General features: G+C 38.4%; 1 protein-coding gene across 1 annotated transcript in view; it reads left to right on the plus strand.

The window, feature by feature from the left end:
• Smurf2 (SMAD specific E3 ubiquitin protein ligase 2) overlaps positions 1–18,825 on the plus strand; it is a 99,909-nt gene that overhangs the window by 61,505 nt on the left and 19,579 nt on the right. The window contains exons 7-11 of the mRNA XM_041635635.1: positions 2,603–2,686; positions 5,575–5,777; positions 9,270–9,354; positions 12,444–12,602; positions 17,429–17,624. Of these exons, the coding sequence (XP_041491569.1) occupies positions 2,603–2,686; positions 5,575–5,777; positions 9,270–9,354; positions 12,444–12,602; positions 17,429–17,624 (727 nt within the window). The remainder of the gene's footprint in view (positions 1–2,602; positions 2,687–5,574; positions 5,778–9,269; positions 9,355–12,443; positions 12,603–17,428; positions 17,625–18,825) is intronic.

Raw genomic sequence — 18,825 nt, forward strand, 5'->3', positions numbered from 1 at the left:
TAATTTTCTAAAACAGAGCATATAAGTACCGCATTTAAATATTACTTTATTTTTAGAGGTAAGGAAAAGAGAATTGAGTAATAGTAATTATAACATTGCTAGCCTTTCTCATTTTGACATACATTTTATATACAAGTTCTAGTGTTTGCACATTTTCTTTCAACTGTTTAAAATCCTAAAATTGTGGTAGGCATAATGACCCATTCCTGTTCATCTTAGCAACTGGGAGTTTGAGGTAGGAGGAAGGTCATGAGTTTAAGGCCAGCTTGGAGTACATAGTGAGTTCTAAAGTAGTGTGAGTTCTAAAGAGCCTGTCTCGAAAAACACCAAGTTAGGGACTGGAGAGATGTCTCACTAGTTAGTTAAAAGAGCTTTTCCCTCTTACTGAGGACTCTAGGTTCAATTCCCAGTACACATGTTGGGTGGCTCACAACTACCTGTAATTCTAGTTCTAGAGGATCCAACATCTTGCCTCCTTGGGTACACACATGAACATAACACAGATATATATGCACATACATGAAAATACTCTTAAAAAATAAATTCCTTGGTGCTGCAGAGATAGGTCCGTGGTTAAAGAACACATGCTGTTCTTGGGAAGAACATGAATTCAGTTCTCAACACCCAAGTCAGGCAGTTACAACCCACCGGTAACTTCAACTCTAGGTAATCTGTTGCCCTCTTCTGGTCTTCTTGGGCACTGTATGCATGTGCACATAGAGGCAGACACATTACACATAAGTATGTAAGTAAAAATAAATCTTAAAATCAGTTTAAAAATTAAATACGTTGGGGGAGTGGGCTGGAGAGGTGGGTCACTGCTTAAGAGTACTGACTTCTCTTCTAGAGGACCTGGGGTTCAATTCATAGCACCCACATGGCAGCTCACAACTGTCTGAAACTCCAGGATCCAACCTCCTCACACTTAACGTCTATACAGGAAAAACAATAAAATGCAAAAAAAAGTCAAAAAATTAGTGTAAGAGCTAGTGAGATGACTTTAGGAGGCAAAGGTGCTTGCCACCAAGCTTGACAATGTGAGCTCACCCCAGAACCCACATAATGGAAGGAGAGAACAGCTTCCCCAAGTTGCCCTCTGACCTGCATACCTGTGTTGTGGCAATGCTCTCCCACACATATTCATGTAGCTATGCACACATAATAAGTAAATGTACAGTTTTTGTTTTGTTGAGACTGGATTTTTCTTTGTGTAGCCCTGTCTGTCCTGGAACTTTCTCTATAGACCAGACTGGCCTTGAGCTCACAAAGATCCGCTTGTCTCCCAAGTGCTGGGATTAATGGTGTGTACCACCACAGCCCAACAAATGTACACATTTTGAATTGGTAGAATTAACTTTATATTGTTTTAGCTTTTAAAAATGCTTTAAATTATGTGTAGATGTGTATATCTGCACAAGTGCATGTGTTCATGTGCTCGTTGGCATTGAACTTACACAGACAGTTGTGCGCCACCTGATATGGGTGCTGGGAACTGAACTTGGGCCCTCTAGAAGAGCCTCACGTGCTCTTAACCACTGAGCCATCTCTCCAGTTCCTTGTTTTGGTTTCTTGATAAGTTTGTTCATTTTTGAAAATGAAGAAATTCGTGGTGTTTTTCACAGGGAAGTTGAGGATGAAGTAATCAGTATTGAGAGACTATACCAATGGGAGAGCTAACCAACCACAGGAGGAATATAACCATATTTTTATAGTCATTCGGATGTTTTATTAGATGAAATGTCATAAAGAATTTAGGGATGAATAGTATTCTTTGTTTATAAAAGTTGATTTGGAGGATTGGCCCAGCAGTTAAGAGCACTAACTGCTCTTCTATAGGATCCAGGTTCAATTTTCAGTACCCACATGTTAACTTACAGCCATCTGTAACTGCAGTTACAGGTAATAAGATACCCTCTTCTGGCTGGACAGTGGTGATTTATCCCTTTAATTCCAGCACTCAGGAGGCAGGGGCAGGCAGATCTATGTGAATTTGAGGCTAACCTGCTCTATAGAGCAAATTTCAGAACAGGCTCCAAAGTTACAGAGAAACCCTGTCTTGAAAAAATTAAAAAAAGAAGAAGAAAAAGATACCCTCTTCTGGCCTCTGAGGGCACTAGACATATATGCGGTACACAGATATACCTACAGACAAAACATACATCACATGCATATAAAATAAATAGATAAAATTTAATAAATGTATTTCAGTAGGGTTATAAATACTTTTAAGAGCTTTTATATGCTTCCCTACTAAAATTTAGCTTTTTAAAAATTATGGGAACTTAGAAATTTTTAGACTGCTTGTGTTCTAATATTTCACCATTTGCTTAATTGCTGTAAAATCAGATAAGTTTTATGGCTAATGTGTTAGTTCAGGCATTTACCACAAAATTCTTGGGAAATTATTGCAGTTTAAGTGTTATTAAAGTTTTTAAATGTTCTCAGTCTGGCTGATAGAAAAATGTAACCTCAGCAAAATATCTCAGAAGCTCAGAGTTCTATATAAACACTGTTGTACAGTTCTAATGTAAGTTGAAAACAGTATCAGCCTCATTATGAACTGATGTTCTAGATGCCTTATTTTTCAATATTTTTATTGCAGTTGGGAAGAAAGGCGGACAGCCTCTGGAAGAATCCAGTATCTAAACCACATAACAAGAACTACGCAGTGGGAACGCCCGACAAGGTAAAAATCATACACATTGTTTCCTATGGCCTATGCTTGCCCTTTCTGGATTTTTCTGTTATATGTCACCTTTATTTGATTTTCCCATTACTTTATACTAGTATAAACCATTAGGTCTTAGAGCAGGTACTATTATTACTTTTTAAATATATATTTGTTAATTCTATTTTATAATTAAAGTGGTTATATTTTAATTATAATTACTTCCTTTAGTTTTTGAGACAGGATCTCTCCATATAGCCCTGGCTGTTCTGAACTCACTCTGCAGACAAGGCTGGCCTCAAAGTCAGAGGTCAACATGCCTCTGCTTCCTGAGTTGGTGGGATTAAAGGCTTATGCTACCATGCCTGGCTACTATTATGGTCAACAAAGACTTTTCACAGGTTCATCCTCTTACTTGTATGTCCATGACCTTCAGTGGTGCTCAGTAAATACTACTAACTGAAACAAATAAATGACTAGATTAAACAGTATTTTTGTTTCTGTCATTTTATAGTTCTCATTTGAGTATTACTGAATGGCTGTTATAAAATATTTATTCAAGGTTGTTATAGAGGGATGCTGTTATATCATGGCTAAATAAAGTATATGATCAAGAAAACCCGTATGGAAGTTGTATACCTGAGAGTAAGTGAGGAGGTGGTGACCTTGCAAAGGAAAAGCCTGAACTAGAATTCGACAGATGGTAGATAGAGCCCCCGTCCTTGTAGCAGTTCCTATGTAAAGATCTCAGGATGCAAGATTGTTCTTAGAAACTGAAAAGGAGTGCCTTGAAAGCTGCTAAAAATGAATAAGGTGATTGGTTTGCATCCTTTGTACTACCTTTTACAAGTAAGAATGAAGTTGAGCCGGGCGGTGGTGGTGCACGCCTCTCATCCCAGCACTCGAGGGGCAGAGGCAGGTGGATGAGGCCAACCTACTCTACAAGATCTAGTTCCAGGACAGGATCCAAAGCTACAGAGCAACTTGTCTTGAAAAACCAAAAGGGGAAAAAAAAGAATGAAGTTGAATTGCCATCTCTGCTAGTGTATTGGTTCCCCCAGTGATTTCTGAGCAGGCCTGGCACTCAGAACAAATTATTAAATGGTTTTCATTAGCTGTATCTACTTTTGATTATTGATGGTTGTTTAAATCAAGTTGAGTTTGTTATTTTTTCTTTTTGTTTGCTGCTATTGTTTTGAAACAGACTCTTGCTCTGTAGCTCAGGCTGGTCTAGAACTCAGTATATGGTCCAGCCTACCCTTGAACTCAAAATCCTTCTGCCTCATCCTCCCAAGGACTGAGAATATATGTGCATGCCACCACACCTTCTTAGAATATCTTTTATTATGTTATGATTGTCATCAAAGCCTTGCTATTTAAAATTTTTACCATACTTTTTTTTATTTTTTGAGATTATAATAATGGCATCATTTCTCATTTCCCTTTCTTCTCTCCAAACTCACCCATGTACTACTCCTGACTCTTTTTTTCAAATTTATGGCCTTTAAAAATGTTGTTACGTATATAGATACATACTCCTAAATAGAAAAATATAACCTACTTACTCCATGTAATTAATGTTAGTTGTTTGTATGTGTTCAGGACTGACCATTTGGTATTGGATATCCAATTGCTGTGCTCTTCCCTAAGGAAGACTGGTGTGGGAAGTCCTTCTGTGTATGTGTTGCTTTTATTGAATAATGAATAAAGCTGTTTCGGCCAGTGGCTTAGCAGAATAGAACTAGGTGGTAAAACTAAACTGAAGGCAGAGTCCATGAAAAGCCATGTAGCTGCCACAGGAACAGACACCTCTTCTGGAGCCCTCTGAAACTTTATCGGTAGTCCATGACCTCATGGTTGATGCACAGATTAGTGGAGATGAGTTAGTTTAGGATATAAGAACTAGCTAAAAATACGCTTAAGCTATTGGCCAAACAGTATTGTAAATAATATAGTTTCTTAGCTGGGCAGTGGTGGCACACGCCTTTAATCCCAGCACTCGGGAGGCAGAGACAGGCGGATCTCTGTGAGTTCAAGACCAGCCTGGTCTACAAGAGCTAGTTCCAGGACAGGCTCCAAAACCACAGAGAAACCCTGTCTCGAAACCCCCCCCCCAAATATATATATATATATATATATATATATATATATATATATATACAGTTTCTGTTGTAATTATTTTGGGTCTGAGCAGTCTCTGGCAACATTTCTCCTGCACTCAGCGTTCTTTAGTTGCCTGAAGCTTTTTGTTTAGGCTAAGACCTCATGAGCTGTCTTGTCTTGCCATTTAAAAAAAATATATACTCAGTTCAAAATTATATTTCTCTTTTGGTTTTTCGAGACAGGGTTTCTCTGTGTAACAGCTCTGGCTGCTCTAGACCCACTCTGTAGACCAGGTTGTCCTCGAAATCATTGAGGATTTGCCTGCCTCTGCCTCCCGAGTGCTGGGACCAAAGGTGAAGTGTAAAGTATTAACTGTGTTTTGAATGAGAAAGAGCCATACCTAGGAAGAGATACTGTTTCCAAGGACTGAAAAGGTCAGATGACTCAGGCAAATTCGAGGAGAGAAGAAACACCTGCTTGCCAAAAGCCATGTGGGAGACAGAATGGTAGAAATCTGGTCTAGAGGCCAGCCTGTATTCAAGTCCTTGTACTTAGTGACTCAGGAACACATCTCTAAGTATGCAAAGAGTTTTAAACATCTTAATTGAAACAGCCCTTGAGTTTCTTTGGTCAATAGGACTTTAGGCTTGCTCTTACTAAGGTTCTTACGATCATTGCTTGCTCTAGTCATCTCATTTCTTGTCTTATTTACTGTATTATTACTATAGTATATGTGACATCTAGAGACTCTGTTTTTGATGTCTAAATTGTTAACCTTTTTACCCCTTGTCACTTTTCAATAGACCAGCGTCGGAATATTCTAGTCCTGGCAGACCTCTTAGCTGCTTTGTAGATGAGAATACTCCAATTACTGGAACAAATGGTGCAACGTGTGGACAGTCTTCAGACCCCAGACTAGCAGAGAGAAGAGTCAGGTCCCAGCGACATAGAAATTACATGAGCAGGACACACTTACACACGCCTCCAGATCTACCAGAAGGCTATGGTATGATAACAGCAAAGGGGACATTTCAACTTGCTTTAAGAAAGTCAGAAAACTAACTTTTCTATTTTGTTTTTTCAAGACGGGGTTTCTGTGAGTAGCCCTGGCTGTTCTGAAACGCACTTTGTAGACCAGGCTGGCCTGAACTCAGATCCCACCTGCCCTTGCCTCCCAAGTGCTGGGATTGAAGGTGTGTGCCACCAATGCCCTGCCAGAGAATTAACTTTAAAAGTTGTTATTTTTGCTAGGTGTAGTGGCACATGCCATTGTAGTGGCACGTGCCTTTAGGCGGATCTCTGTGAGTTTGAAGCCAGCTTGGTCTACAAAGTGAGTTCCAGGTAAGCCAAGGCTACACAAAGAAACCCTGTCTTAAGAAACAAAAACACACACACAAAAAGTGTTATTGTCTGTTTTGAGGTAGGATCTTCTACAGCTGAGGCTGGCCTCAAACTCACAGTGTACCCAGACTGCCCTTGAATACCTGATACTCCTTGCACCCACCCAACACTCATTGGGATTATAGGTGTGTACTATCTCACTCTGCTTTAGAATTAACTCTTGAAAGTCAATAAGGCCTGGGGATTTAGCTTGATGGTAAAGTATTTGCTAGCATGCTTAAAGCCCTGGAAAGGCCCAGTGTTCATCTTGAATGTATGTGTGGAGTGGTCACAGAAGACACATACTACACTGGACATAGAGACAAAAAGAGAGTTACTAATCAGGGCTTAGGGATTCTGTGTGAAAAGAAAAGTAAATATAAAGCCTACCAATTAAAAAAAAAAAGTCTGTAATGGTTAGAAGACTAAGCAACAGTTTGTCCTTAGCTAGTTATTTAAGAACCATAGCTTTTATGCTGAATCATAATAAAATGTGATGAATACTAATGACACAGTTACTTTTAAGAAGCCTATGGAATAAAATGAGACAACTTTGTAAGTAGACACTATAAATTTATGGCAATACTATTGTGCAGGCTCAACTTAAACCTTTAGTGTGATTTTTTTTGGGGGGACAGATACTAACTTCCTTTCCTTCTTAACACTGTAGATGTTGGCTGATGGTGACACCTAAAGACCAAAATTAGGAATTACATTGTCTAAGTTATTTTTTACTTGTAAATTTTTAAAAACTATTTGCAAATACATGATTATAATTTCATTTTAAAATAAATTTTAGCCTCTTACTTTGAAAAAAATCCATCTACTCACTGCTGTGTCCCACAGTTTGCCTACTACAAAGTGAGCAGTTCCAGAATGGGAAACAGACTTGGTTTTGCCATGTTACTGATCGTATTATTCAACCTCTGAGAACCTATATTTTGTCTTCTATAAAGTGAAAGAAATAATAGTAACAACGATTTGTTTTTGCAACAAATAAATGATATATAATCTCCAGGAAAGCATCTGACCATGTCTGGTATAAAAAGCAGGTTAGCAACTTGTCTGTTGTTACTAATATTCAGTCTTAGAGATATTTACTCAGTTTGTTGGGAGTAAAGGTGGATTTCATTTTTACAGTGTGTGTGTAATTTAGGTTCAGATGTTCTTTTGTAAGAATAAAACGGGAATAAAGTAGCTATCAATGCTGAAATTATTGCAGCCGTTGTCAGCACTGGGTTTTTTCTTTATGTTTGGGATCGAACTCAGGCAAATACAAGCCGTGAACTTCTTTCTGTCTTTGCAGCTGTCTTCTAAGTTTGAAGTTTTTTTTTTAAATCATCTTCATTTATAGATCTATAAATATATTTATTCTAATATTAGCAGTAGTTTTATTTAACTTATATATTGAATTTTCTCATTGTATTTCGTTAAAAGAAAACAGGTTTCCATGCAAAAGACAACAGCTAAAAAATAACCATTGAAAAAACCCTTTTACAGATTTTTTTCTTGACAGCTCTACTGCCTGCTAGGCTTTGAACTCATTTCAGCTTTTGAAGTTTTTTCTCCTCACCATGCACTCCTCCTTCCATTGTGCTTTTTTTAGTCAGTCCTATGACTATATGATGTGCTTTGTTTACATCAGAACCTCTATTTTATACCCTAGATGGCCTGGAGTTTTGACAGGTAGCCCAGGCTAGACTTGGACTTGTCTCATTGCCTCTACTTTCTGCCTGCTGGAATTGCAAGTATGTGGCACCTTGCTAGCGTCCCAGGAAAACCCTTGATATATCTCTGTTAAGAAAAGAGAAATCGGGCTGGAGAGATGGCTCAGAGGTTAAGAGCAGTGCCTGCTCTTCCAGAGGTCCTGAGTTCAATTCCCAGCAACACATGGTGGCTCACAACCATCTATAATGAGGTCTGGTGCCCTCTTCTGGCCAGCAGGCATACACACAGAACATTGTATACATAATAAATAAATAAATAAATAAATAAATAAATAAATAAATAATTTTAAAAAACCTTTAAAAAAAAAAAAGAAAAGAGAAATCACAAATTTGGTAATAAAATTGCCGTAGGGAGGAAAAATCATTAGCTGGGGCTGGAGAGACTCAGTGAGTAAGAGCACTGGCTGCTCTTCCAGAGGACTCAGGTTCAACTCCCATCAACCATATGGCAGCTCACAACTGTCTGTAACTCCAGTTCCAGGGACTCACATAGATATATATGCAGACATATATGGAGGCACATAAAATAAGTAAATAAATCTTTTAAAAAATTCTTATCCTATAAATCTTTTGAAATTTTAAAAGCTTTGTTGAAACTTCCTTAAGGTGGCTAATCTCTTCCTCTGGGCTGTCTGCTTACTTGGGTGTTGACTGTATCCATCATCACCATTTACACAGTTGTTTCCAGGAGAGATGGGATGGCTCAGAGGTTAAGAGCATTGACTGTTCTTCAAGAGATCCTGAGTTCAGTTCCCAGCTACCACATGGTGGCTCACAACCATCTGTAATGAGATCTGTTGTTCTCTTCTGACCTGCAGGTATACATGCAGATAGAATACTCTATAATTAATTAATTAAGATTTATTTACTTATTATGTATACAACATTCCATGTATGCTTGCATGCCAGAAGAGGGCACCAGATCTCATAGATGGCTGTGAGCCACCATGTGGTTGCTGGGAATTGAACTCAGGACCTCTGGAAGAGCAGTCAGTGCTCTTAACCTCTGAGCCATCTCTCCAGCCCCCATAAATAAATCTTAAAAAAAAAAAAACCCATACAATTGTTTCCAGAGATTGAAGAGATGATTTGTTTTGTTTTGAGATAGGATCTCATTATGTATCCCTGGCTGGCTTAGAACTCACTCTGTAGACCAGGCTGGCCTCAAAACTCACAAAGATCTACTTGTCTCTGCCTCGTGAGTATTAAGATTAAAGGCATATTCCACCATGCCAGTCTGAACAAATAATTTGTGAAGCTTTTTTTCTTTTTGTAAGAGAATAAACTGGCAATTGCAAGATGTTTATTTTATTAGAATATCATCCTATGTAATGGTGTTTGATTGAATATGAAAAACTGAGTGTGTATTCATTATTTTCTTTATTTTACAGAGCAGAGGACAACACAGCAAGGCCAGGTATATTTCTTACATACTCAGACTGGTGTGAGCACATGGCATGATCCACGAGTGCCTAGGTAAGAACATGTCTTAAACATTTTTGGTTTGTTTTTGTTTTTGTTTTTTTCAGGCTGTGTCTTACTATGTAGCTCTGGACTTGCTATATAGGCCACACTGGCCTCAGATTCACAGAGATCCATCCACTTTTCTCTGTGCCCCAAGTGTTGGGATCAAAGGTGTGAGCTACTATGCTTGGCTCTTAAGTTCTCTTCATATCAGCCATAACTATCCATTTCACCCAGGGTTTCTTGATTTAAAAAAATTTAATTTCTAAGGACAGTTTATATAAAAGTTTGGCTTTTCCTGGTAGTGTTTCAGCTCAGTATTTAGTAGATAGTCTATATACTGTCTATAGTCTCACCCCAGTTCCCTGCTAGTCTCAAACTCCTTTCCCTTGAGCAGCCCCTGCTAAAAAATGTGCGGAAAAATACACATCTTTAGGAGTTTGAAATGTAATTTCAGGAAAAACATGCAAAACATACCCATTAGAAAAAGAGCAGTGGGGAGTTGTTGTCTGGTGACCGTGTGTAAAGTGCTGAGTAGTCTGGCGAGGGTGCAGAGCAGACTGGAATTCTAGTGGGAATCAGCCCTGTGCAACACATCCACGTTTATATGATGAGGGAGTTGGATATACAAAATTCAATTCAATCCAAAAAAGAAGCCACACTGTGTGCCACCACCACCCGGCTATTTTTTAAAGCTTTCTAACTTAACTTTTTGTTAATTCTCCATTTGGGCATAAAAAAGTCATTTGTGGGTTTTTGCTCTTTTCATTAGTACTTTAAAGCTCGCCCACGTTTCACTGTAGATTTATACATTCTAAGTAAAATTCTATAAAATCAAATTTTACATTGCATCAATAGTAGAATTATTTGTCCTTGTTTTCCCCTTCTAAAAGTTTGACTGCCGTTATGGGGTTCAAATCCAGGGCTTGTACATGCAAAACAAGTTCTCTTCCATTTGCTGTTACTTCCTGCTATTCTTAGGTCATTTTTATCCTACATAGTTTATAATTGTTTTTTAATTTTTATTTATCTTATGTATATATTTTTTGTTGTTGTGTTTTGGTTTTGTTTTTGTTTTTGCCTGCATGTGTATCTACACTGTATGCATACCTAGTGCCCATGGAGACCAGAAGAAGGCATTGGGTCCCCTAGAACTGGAATTACAGATGGTCGTGAGCCACCATGTAGGTGCTGGGAACGAAGTTCAGGTCCAGTGGGAGAGCAGCCAGTGCTCAAAACCACTAAGCCATCTCTCCAGCCCTTGTTTAAACCTCTCTCTCTCCCTCTCTCTCTCTTAATATGTTTTGTCTTTATGTATATCTGTATAATGTTGTCAGATCCTTTGAAACTGTAGTTTCAAACTGTGAGATACCATGTGGGTTCTGGGAATTGAACCCAGGCCCTCTAAAAAGCAGACAGTGCTCTTAACTGCTGAGCCATCTCTCCTTTTTCCAGCTCATTTCTTTTCTTTTCCTTTTTCTTTTCTTTTTTCTTTTTTTTTCTTTCTTTCTTTCTTTCTTTCTTTTTTTTTTTTTTTGAGACAGGGTTTCTTTGTGGCTATCCTGGAACTCACAGCCATCCACCTGCCTCTTACCTCCCTAGTGCAGGGATTAAAGCAATATGCCACCACCACCCAGCTTGTTTAAACATCTTAAACAACACACCCTAATTATTTTCTTTGTGGTCTCTTGTACTTAGAGATCCAAGATCCAATTCTGTGGCTGCTAGCTATCACAGTGGTGCTCACTTCTAAAGTCTCTATTGATCTCAGGCTATGTGGTTGTTACTTGAATTTGGTATGGTTTTTGTTTGTTTGCTTGCTTTTGAGGTGGGATTTTACTGTATAGTCCTGGCTGGCCTAGAACACAGAGATTTCACCTGTTTCTGCTAGGATTAAAAGGGTGTGTGTGTGTGTGTGTGTGAGAGAGAGAGAGAGAGAGAGACAGAGGGAGAGAGAGAGAGAGAGAGAGAGAGAGAGAGACTGAGACCGAGACCTGTTTCTGCTGGGATTAAAGGTATGGAGTTAGGGGTTAAAGATGATGCAATTGGTGTATAGCCTAGGCTTGACTTGCACTCGGCACTCTTCCTATTTCCTTAGCCTTTGAGTGCTAGGATTACTTTTGTATGACACCATGCCTGATATAAAAGCAGAAGTCACAATCTCTGTTTGAAGAAATCTGTGAGAGTTGGAAATGACCTCAGCAGATACTGTACATCTTCACATGCAGCCACCAATACCTCGAGCACTCTGGGATGGTCTCTCTGTAGAAGATGTTGATCTAGCAGGGCAGAGGATGAAAATTTGCAATGTTGTTGCTAGTTTCTGAACAGTCAGAAGGGAACTAGGAACTTCCATGCCTTTGTGCACACCCCAACCAGCCACCTCAGGGTGTTCAGCTGTATTGCTCTTTACAGTCCTGTACATCCTTATGGTGTGTAATGTGCTAACAGTGGTCCTCATCTTTTAAAAGTACTTGAGTTTTTCTTTGTTTCAGCAGTAAGTCTAAAAGCATTTTTCTTAAGTGTCTTTACCAGGTTTTTCTTCATGAAGTTTATAGACTTCAAAATTCAAAACAATGTAGTTATCTTACTAAAAAAAAATATACTATGATTATTTCCAGCATCAGGATTTCAGTAATGTTTCCAGTTTTGCTTTGTTGGAGAGCATACAGTCACTCATGGCATGCGTATTTGTTTTCACCAACTTTATGATATAGTAAAGAAAGAAAATAGTGAAGAGAAATTTCTTAATACCAATTGATGCCTGTAAAACAATACTTTATGTCAAACAAATATTGAAGTATAGTTTATGTTGGCAAGTACTGTGATTGCTCTGTTTGAATTCAAAATGTGTATTACATTAAAGCCTAGGAACTTACTAAAATGCAGACTGTGATAAGTTCTGGGCCATTTAGGGACTGGGTGTTGAATGTGCAAGTTTGGGAAACCATTGGGAATTTAAAAAGATTCCAGCTGAACGTCTCAGGTTTCTGAAACAATACATTTTTTGCAGACTTCATGGAATTGCTGTGTGTCACATACACTTGCTTGGCTCAGCAGGCCCAGCAATGAGGTATTTCTATTGTATATTTGTTTTGCAGGGATCTTAGCAACATCAATTGTGAAGAGCTCGGTCCTTTGCCTCCTGGATGGGAAATCCGCAATACCGCAACAGGCAGAGTTTATTTCGTTGACCATAACAACAGAACAACACAATTTACAGATCCTCGACTCTCTGCTAACTTACATTTAGTTTTAAAGTAAGTTTTGATTCATGTGTCATTCAGTACATGTGGAAATATTAGTCTAAATAAGAGGACATATCTGTGCTTTTGTAATAAATGTGAAAGAGTATCTGCTCCTTTAAATTTATAATGTTGATTTATTTTTATGATGCATTCTCAAGGAATAACCCAGGCTGACCTTGTATTAATTGGTGTAGGCTGGCAGGAGCATATGTGTCTCACTGTCATGAAAAGTCTTAAGCTCTTAAAACATTTTAAATGCCATATACCATAGTCTTGGAAATGTTTGAAGAATTGCCTATCCATCTGAAATACATACCTGTCCATCCAGAAAATCTAACATGACTACAAGCTTGACTATTATAGATGAGTATCTATTAACCTATATTTCTTAATTATACATTACATCTTAAAATGAACTACACAATCACAATACCTTAATCAAGAACAGAAATATACATATAACAAAGTTAACATTAAATTTGTATTGATAAACCAAGATCCATACAAATGCATACTATTCATATCTATATCATATCCCCCTTTAAATGTAAACAAACATTTATAGACAATATTTGGGAATATGGGCATAGATTTTACAAACTGCTTCCTGCTGTTTATTGAGCGAAGTATTTTCTTTGTGGGGATGTTCATAGCAACCTTTCAGAGTGTCTTGTTCCATCAAACCGTATTGGTCTAGAAGCAATCCACAGGTTCTCATCTGTGAAAACAAAAGAACCTCTTTTCCAAAGTAACATCCTTAGACCCAAACTTGGAAGTCATGATACCTTTATAATATACATGTGGTTTAGCTTAGCAGCCCATACAATGAAATGTCTCTCTGTACTTAGCTCATTCACAATCAAAAAATTCAAAGATAACACAATAATATACATAATTCAGACTCTGTGAATTTTCCATCTTTATGTGGCTTAATCTTTGTTTACTTCTTTTAATCTTTGGCTGTCTGTACTCTGTCTCTTTAAAGACTTTACTTCTTTTTATAACTATATTTTTCTTGTCTATCCCATGCCTACGTACATTTATCCAACACTGTGACCCATTTACAGGTCTTTTTTATCTGGATTTGTCTTTAGTGCATATCTGTAATTCTTTACTGTCCAGGAGCGTTTTTTAAAATGCTAAACGCCTCTTAAAACTTAAACTGCGCCATTACTAGGGTTTATATAGTACTTCTTGCTTGCCCAGTCTAAAATTTAAGCTGTGCCATTACTATGATATATATGGTATGCCTACTTGCTCCACATAGTCTAGCATGGCAGAGCTGTTTATGCCTCTGAGCTGCCCCACTTCCAGGCACACAGCTGGTCCAAGTTGCTGTCAAGCAGGCCACAGCACACTGCCCACAAACCCCATCCAGATGCTCAGTCTCCCGAAAGAGCCAGAGGTCATGCTGGCTCATGGCAGCATGGTCCAGAAAGATGGCATTTTAAAATGGCAGCACGCCCCCCCTCCCCGCTGCTGCTGCTAAGTCAGGAAAACCTCTCTTAAAGGAGCTATAGCATGCTGTCAGCAAACCGCAAGAAGCTGTGTTAAGCTCTGTAATTTTTTTTTTTAATCTAGAATTCCTTTTCAAGCCCTCTCAGGTTTTACATGTATTTAGTTGGCCACGTGGGTGCCAATTTGTAGCAGCAGGCCACTTGGCTGCTTGTTCATTTCCTGGCTGTCCAGACCCCTAAAATAATCACATAGGAACTGTATTAATTAAATCACTTCTTGGCCCACTAGCTCTATCTTCTTATTGGCTAACTCTTACATCTTAATTTAGCCCATCTCCATTAATCTGTGTATCACTACATGGCAGTGGCTTACCGGCTAAAGTTCCAGCATCCCGGCTCTGATGGTGGCTTCATGGCTTCTCTCTCTCTGCCTTCCCATTCCCAGCATTCAGTCCAGTTTTCCCCTGCCTACCTAAGTTCTGCCCTATCAATAGGCCAAGGCGGTTCCTTTATTCATTATGGTTATCACAGCACACAGAGGGAACTCCACATCAGCCTTGAACTCATGGAGAACTGCCTGCCTCTGCTTCCTGAGTGCTGAGATCAAAGGCGTATATCACCACAACAGGCCTATGATGATAATAAATTATGTTTTTTGTGATAATTTGTTTGGAGATAAATTTTATCTTTGTTGCTCAGGCCTCCTGAACTGGTTTTATAATCTAAGTTAGTTTTGAACTTTTTATCCTCCTCCCTCAGTTTTCTGAGGACTGGGCATCTTTAATTTTCATTTTCCTAGCTATTCATGTGGTAAGCTTATTCTTTATGTGTGTGTTATTTTGAGACAGGGCATCCTTGAGTTGCCCAGGCTGGTCCTGTACTCTGTGGCCTTAGCAGTCCTTGAAGTTGGGATCCTGTGCCTTAGCCTCTTCAGTAGCTAGCCTACATTACCAGGCCTGACTAAATACATTGTTACCTTATTCAATAGCTCTGCCGTGGTGTGTTTGTTTCCAGACAGGGTTTTATATACCCCAGCCTGACCTTGAACTACTATCTATGTAGTAGAGAATGACCTGACTTCTAGTACGGAGGTACTATGCCTGCCTTATAATGTAGTTTTTCTAACTTTGTATAATTTTTTTAAGCTCATACAGTCAGAGGGATGGTGTGTGTGTGTGTGTGTGTGTGTGTGTGTGTGTGTGTGAATGGCAAAAAAAAATTGTTCTTGGAGCAAATGTTTTGGCTGTCAGTCAAATAATAAAATGAAGTTAGTTTAGTTATTAGTCTAAATTTTAGGGACCTATTATGTATGGATTATATATATGTGTGTGTGTGTGTGTTTGTGTGTGTGTGTATAACATTAACAAATATTTGTAGATTGCTTTGATTTTTAAGGGCTTTTTTTTTAATTTTTGTTCTTCCTGTTTCAACATTTTAGGAAGTGAGGAAAAAAAATTCAGATTCTTATACAAATCATTGAGAGGGTAATTATGCAAGCCAGAAAATAATAAAGTGGGCAAGTTACAATTTAGAGCTGAATTTTGAATTTAAACCAAGAAGAGCCTGAAATAGTTTTTTGAGAGGAAGCAATGGGAGAAGTTGCCTGTTAGAAGTCTGCAGTAGGCTTGTGTGTGTAACATGCTCATGAGGGCAGCCTGTACTGATGTGGGTCCCTCAATGTCCTCATTTCTCTCCTTCAGAATCCCTCCTGAGATACAGTGGTGACTCCCTTTAAAGAGATGTTTTTAATGTTACGAAGTTAAATAGTTCCTGTATATGAGGCCTTAGCATATTATATATATATATATATGTGTGTGTGTGTGTGTGTGTGTATGAGACATTATGTATATATAATGTCAGGATATGACATTATTAAATATATTATCAATGTAATATATTAATACAGTATATAATATTAAAATATAAACATCATTGAATAAATATATGAATATATAATAAATGTAATGATATAATATATATACTCCTAAATGTGTATATATTATAAATAATCTCATTCTGGATATTATAAAACTATTGCAAATATTGTCATTAGGGCTCAGTAAATCACCTAGCCAAGGACAAATATCCTTCTTAGAAATCCTATTAAAAAACTTGCTTGGGCTGGAGAGGTGGCTCAGTGGTTAAGAGCATTGCCTGCTCTTCCAAAGGTCCTGAGTTCAATACCCAGCAACCACATGGCGCCCTCTTCTGGCCTTCAGGCATACAGACAGAATATTGTATACATAATAAATAGATAAATAATTTAAAAAAACTTGCTTGAAAAGCATACTTTTTACAATTTAATAAACAACAAGTAACTATGTCAGTCATAGTGGTTAAAATAACTAACATTGACTCTGCTTGTTGTGCCCTGAGCACTGGGTAAGCATTCCTCCAGCTGTCTACATTCAGTCCTGTCTTCATGGGTAAGGACAGTGGAGCCTCAGACAGTGTCACAGCTTGCCCAAAGTACATAAAAAGTGCTGAAGCTGAGATCTGAATTCAGCCTGATGTGGAAGGTCTTTCCCCCTTCCTTTTCTTGTTTTCATCCTTTACACTATTCCTGTTGTTTTGAATGGTATCACAGAAATTCTACCTTAAAAACTAAAGGAAGCTTTTAAAAATCAACTATGAACAAAGACTACAACTTGAATCTGTTCTGTTTATCAGGCTTACTTATTTCAAGAAAATAATTTGTGTGATAAGGTCTCTGACAGTGAGCAGATTGGCATCCCCACTGTCCTCTGACCAGTGTAGACATCATCCCTTATATAATGGCCCCTACACCCTAATATATAGCTGAGGAGACAGGCTACTTTACTGTTTTATTCTGTATTTTAGACTGGAACAGTTGTAGGAGGAAGGATCTCCATCAAGCTGTCAGTTCAGATTTCTGTTTCATTTGTCCAGAAAAACGGTCTCTGGATGACAGTGCTTGGCACCCACCTGAATTTTAAATGGAATGATGGGACAATGTGGAGGAAACTGTGCCTGAACAATTGGTCTTAGCATCTGCATAAGGTTTCATGAATAGAACCTCAGTAACCAGTTTTATCGGACTGATGATATGCCCCAATAAGGCTTAGGAAATGATAAATTTCTTTTACATTCTGATTATGATTTAAATCTAGAACTGGAATCTTTTATATTCTCAAGCATTTTAATAATACTTCTGCTTGGGGCTGGAGAGATGGCTCAGTGGTTAAGAGCACTGACTGCTCTTCCAGAGGACCCAGGTTCAATTCCCAGCACCCACATGGCAGCTCACAACTGTCTGAAGATCTAGTTCCAGGGGACCTGACACCTTCACACCAATGCATATAAAATAAAGTTAAATAGAAAAAATTTAAAAAAAATAATAATACTTCTGCTTATTTCCAGTCGTCAGAACCAGTTGAAAGACCAACAACAGCAGCAAGTGGTGTCATTATGTCCCGACGACACTGAGTGTCTGACAGTGCCAAGATACAAACGAGACTTGGTTCAGAAACTAAAAATCCTGCGGCAAGAACTTTCCCAACAACAACCTCAGGCCGGCCACTGCCGTATTGAGGTTTCTAGGGAGGAGATTTTTGAGGTAAATATATAAGCCTTAATTTCAACTAGAAGAAAATTAAATTTAGTGTTTTACTTGTTTTCTCTTTGTTTTGAAACAGTTTCACTGTATAGCTCTAAGTAGCCTGGAACTCTTCATGTTGACTAGGATGTTCTCAAACACTACCTGCCTCTGCCTCCCAAATACTGGGATTAAAGTCATGCACCATCATGCCTGGATTTTGTCTCACTCTTTCTAAGGAGACATTTTTTGAGATTTATATCTGATTGAAGTGAAAGTATTCTCATTAATTTTTCCTTCCTTATTCATTTATTTGTTTGTTTATTTTTGAGATAGTTTCTCTATGTAGCCCTAGTTGTCCTGGAACTCTCTGTAGACCAGACTGGCCTCCCACTCACAGAGATCTGCCTCCTTATGAATTTTTGTCTCTCAGAGCAGTTCTGGCCTTGTTTATAGTTGTCATTTGTATTTCAAAATGGTGGAAAGAGCGTCCCACCTGGAAAACAGTAAATGGTAGGTGATGCTTTTGCACTAAAAGTGTCCAGAAGCTCCAGGTTCTTGGGAAGCAGATCTTCAGAGGCTCTGCAAGTGAACTCTGGAGCTGGAATCACAGTCATGGCCAAGGTTGGAGTCTTGGAGCTTGTCGAGGAGGCAAGACTTGAGACAAAAAGTAGATCCTGTCACAATGCTGGGCTATGTGGTCAAAACCGAAAAGATTGGGGGCTGGAGAAACAGGTTAGCAGTTAAGAGCACTTGTTCTTCTAGAGGACCTGAGCTCAGTTTCCAGCACCTCTGTCAGATGGCTCACAACTGCCAGTAACTCAAGATTCAGGGAATACAATGGCTCCAACCATACATGCACATGAATAAAAATTAAAATATGGGTATGTCATACCCATACATGTACATGAATAAAAATAAAAATAAATCTTAAAAAATCAAGTCCCTAGCCAGAGATTTTCTATTCTCCCTATCCATCAGTGTCGAAATTAACTTCTTTCTGGGGTATCCTTCATGGTTAAGGTAAAGATTAAGGCTTGTACTGACTGGAGAACAGGTTCAAGAAGGCATTTGTTGGCAAATGGAGAGTATAATGGTGACATTGATGTTAGTGCTAAGTATAACAGTAAGAGTAGCCACTGCCATTCAAACACTCATCATTTTAGATAATCTCCATTGTCTTGGTACACAGAGGCTACCAAGGGAGCTTGATAATCAAATT

The sequence above is a fragment of the Microtus oregoni genome, unplaced genomic scaffold (assembly GCF_018167655.1).
Source record: "Microtus oregoni isolate MIOR12 unplaced genomic scaffold, Mior012 000048F_ref0000485, whole genome shotgun sequence".
Classification (NCBI taxonomy): domain Eukaryota; kingdom Metazoa; phylum Chordata; class Mammalia; order Rodentia; family Cricetidae; genus Microtus; species Microtus oregoni.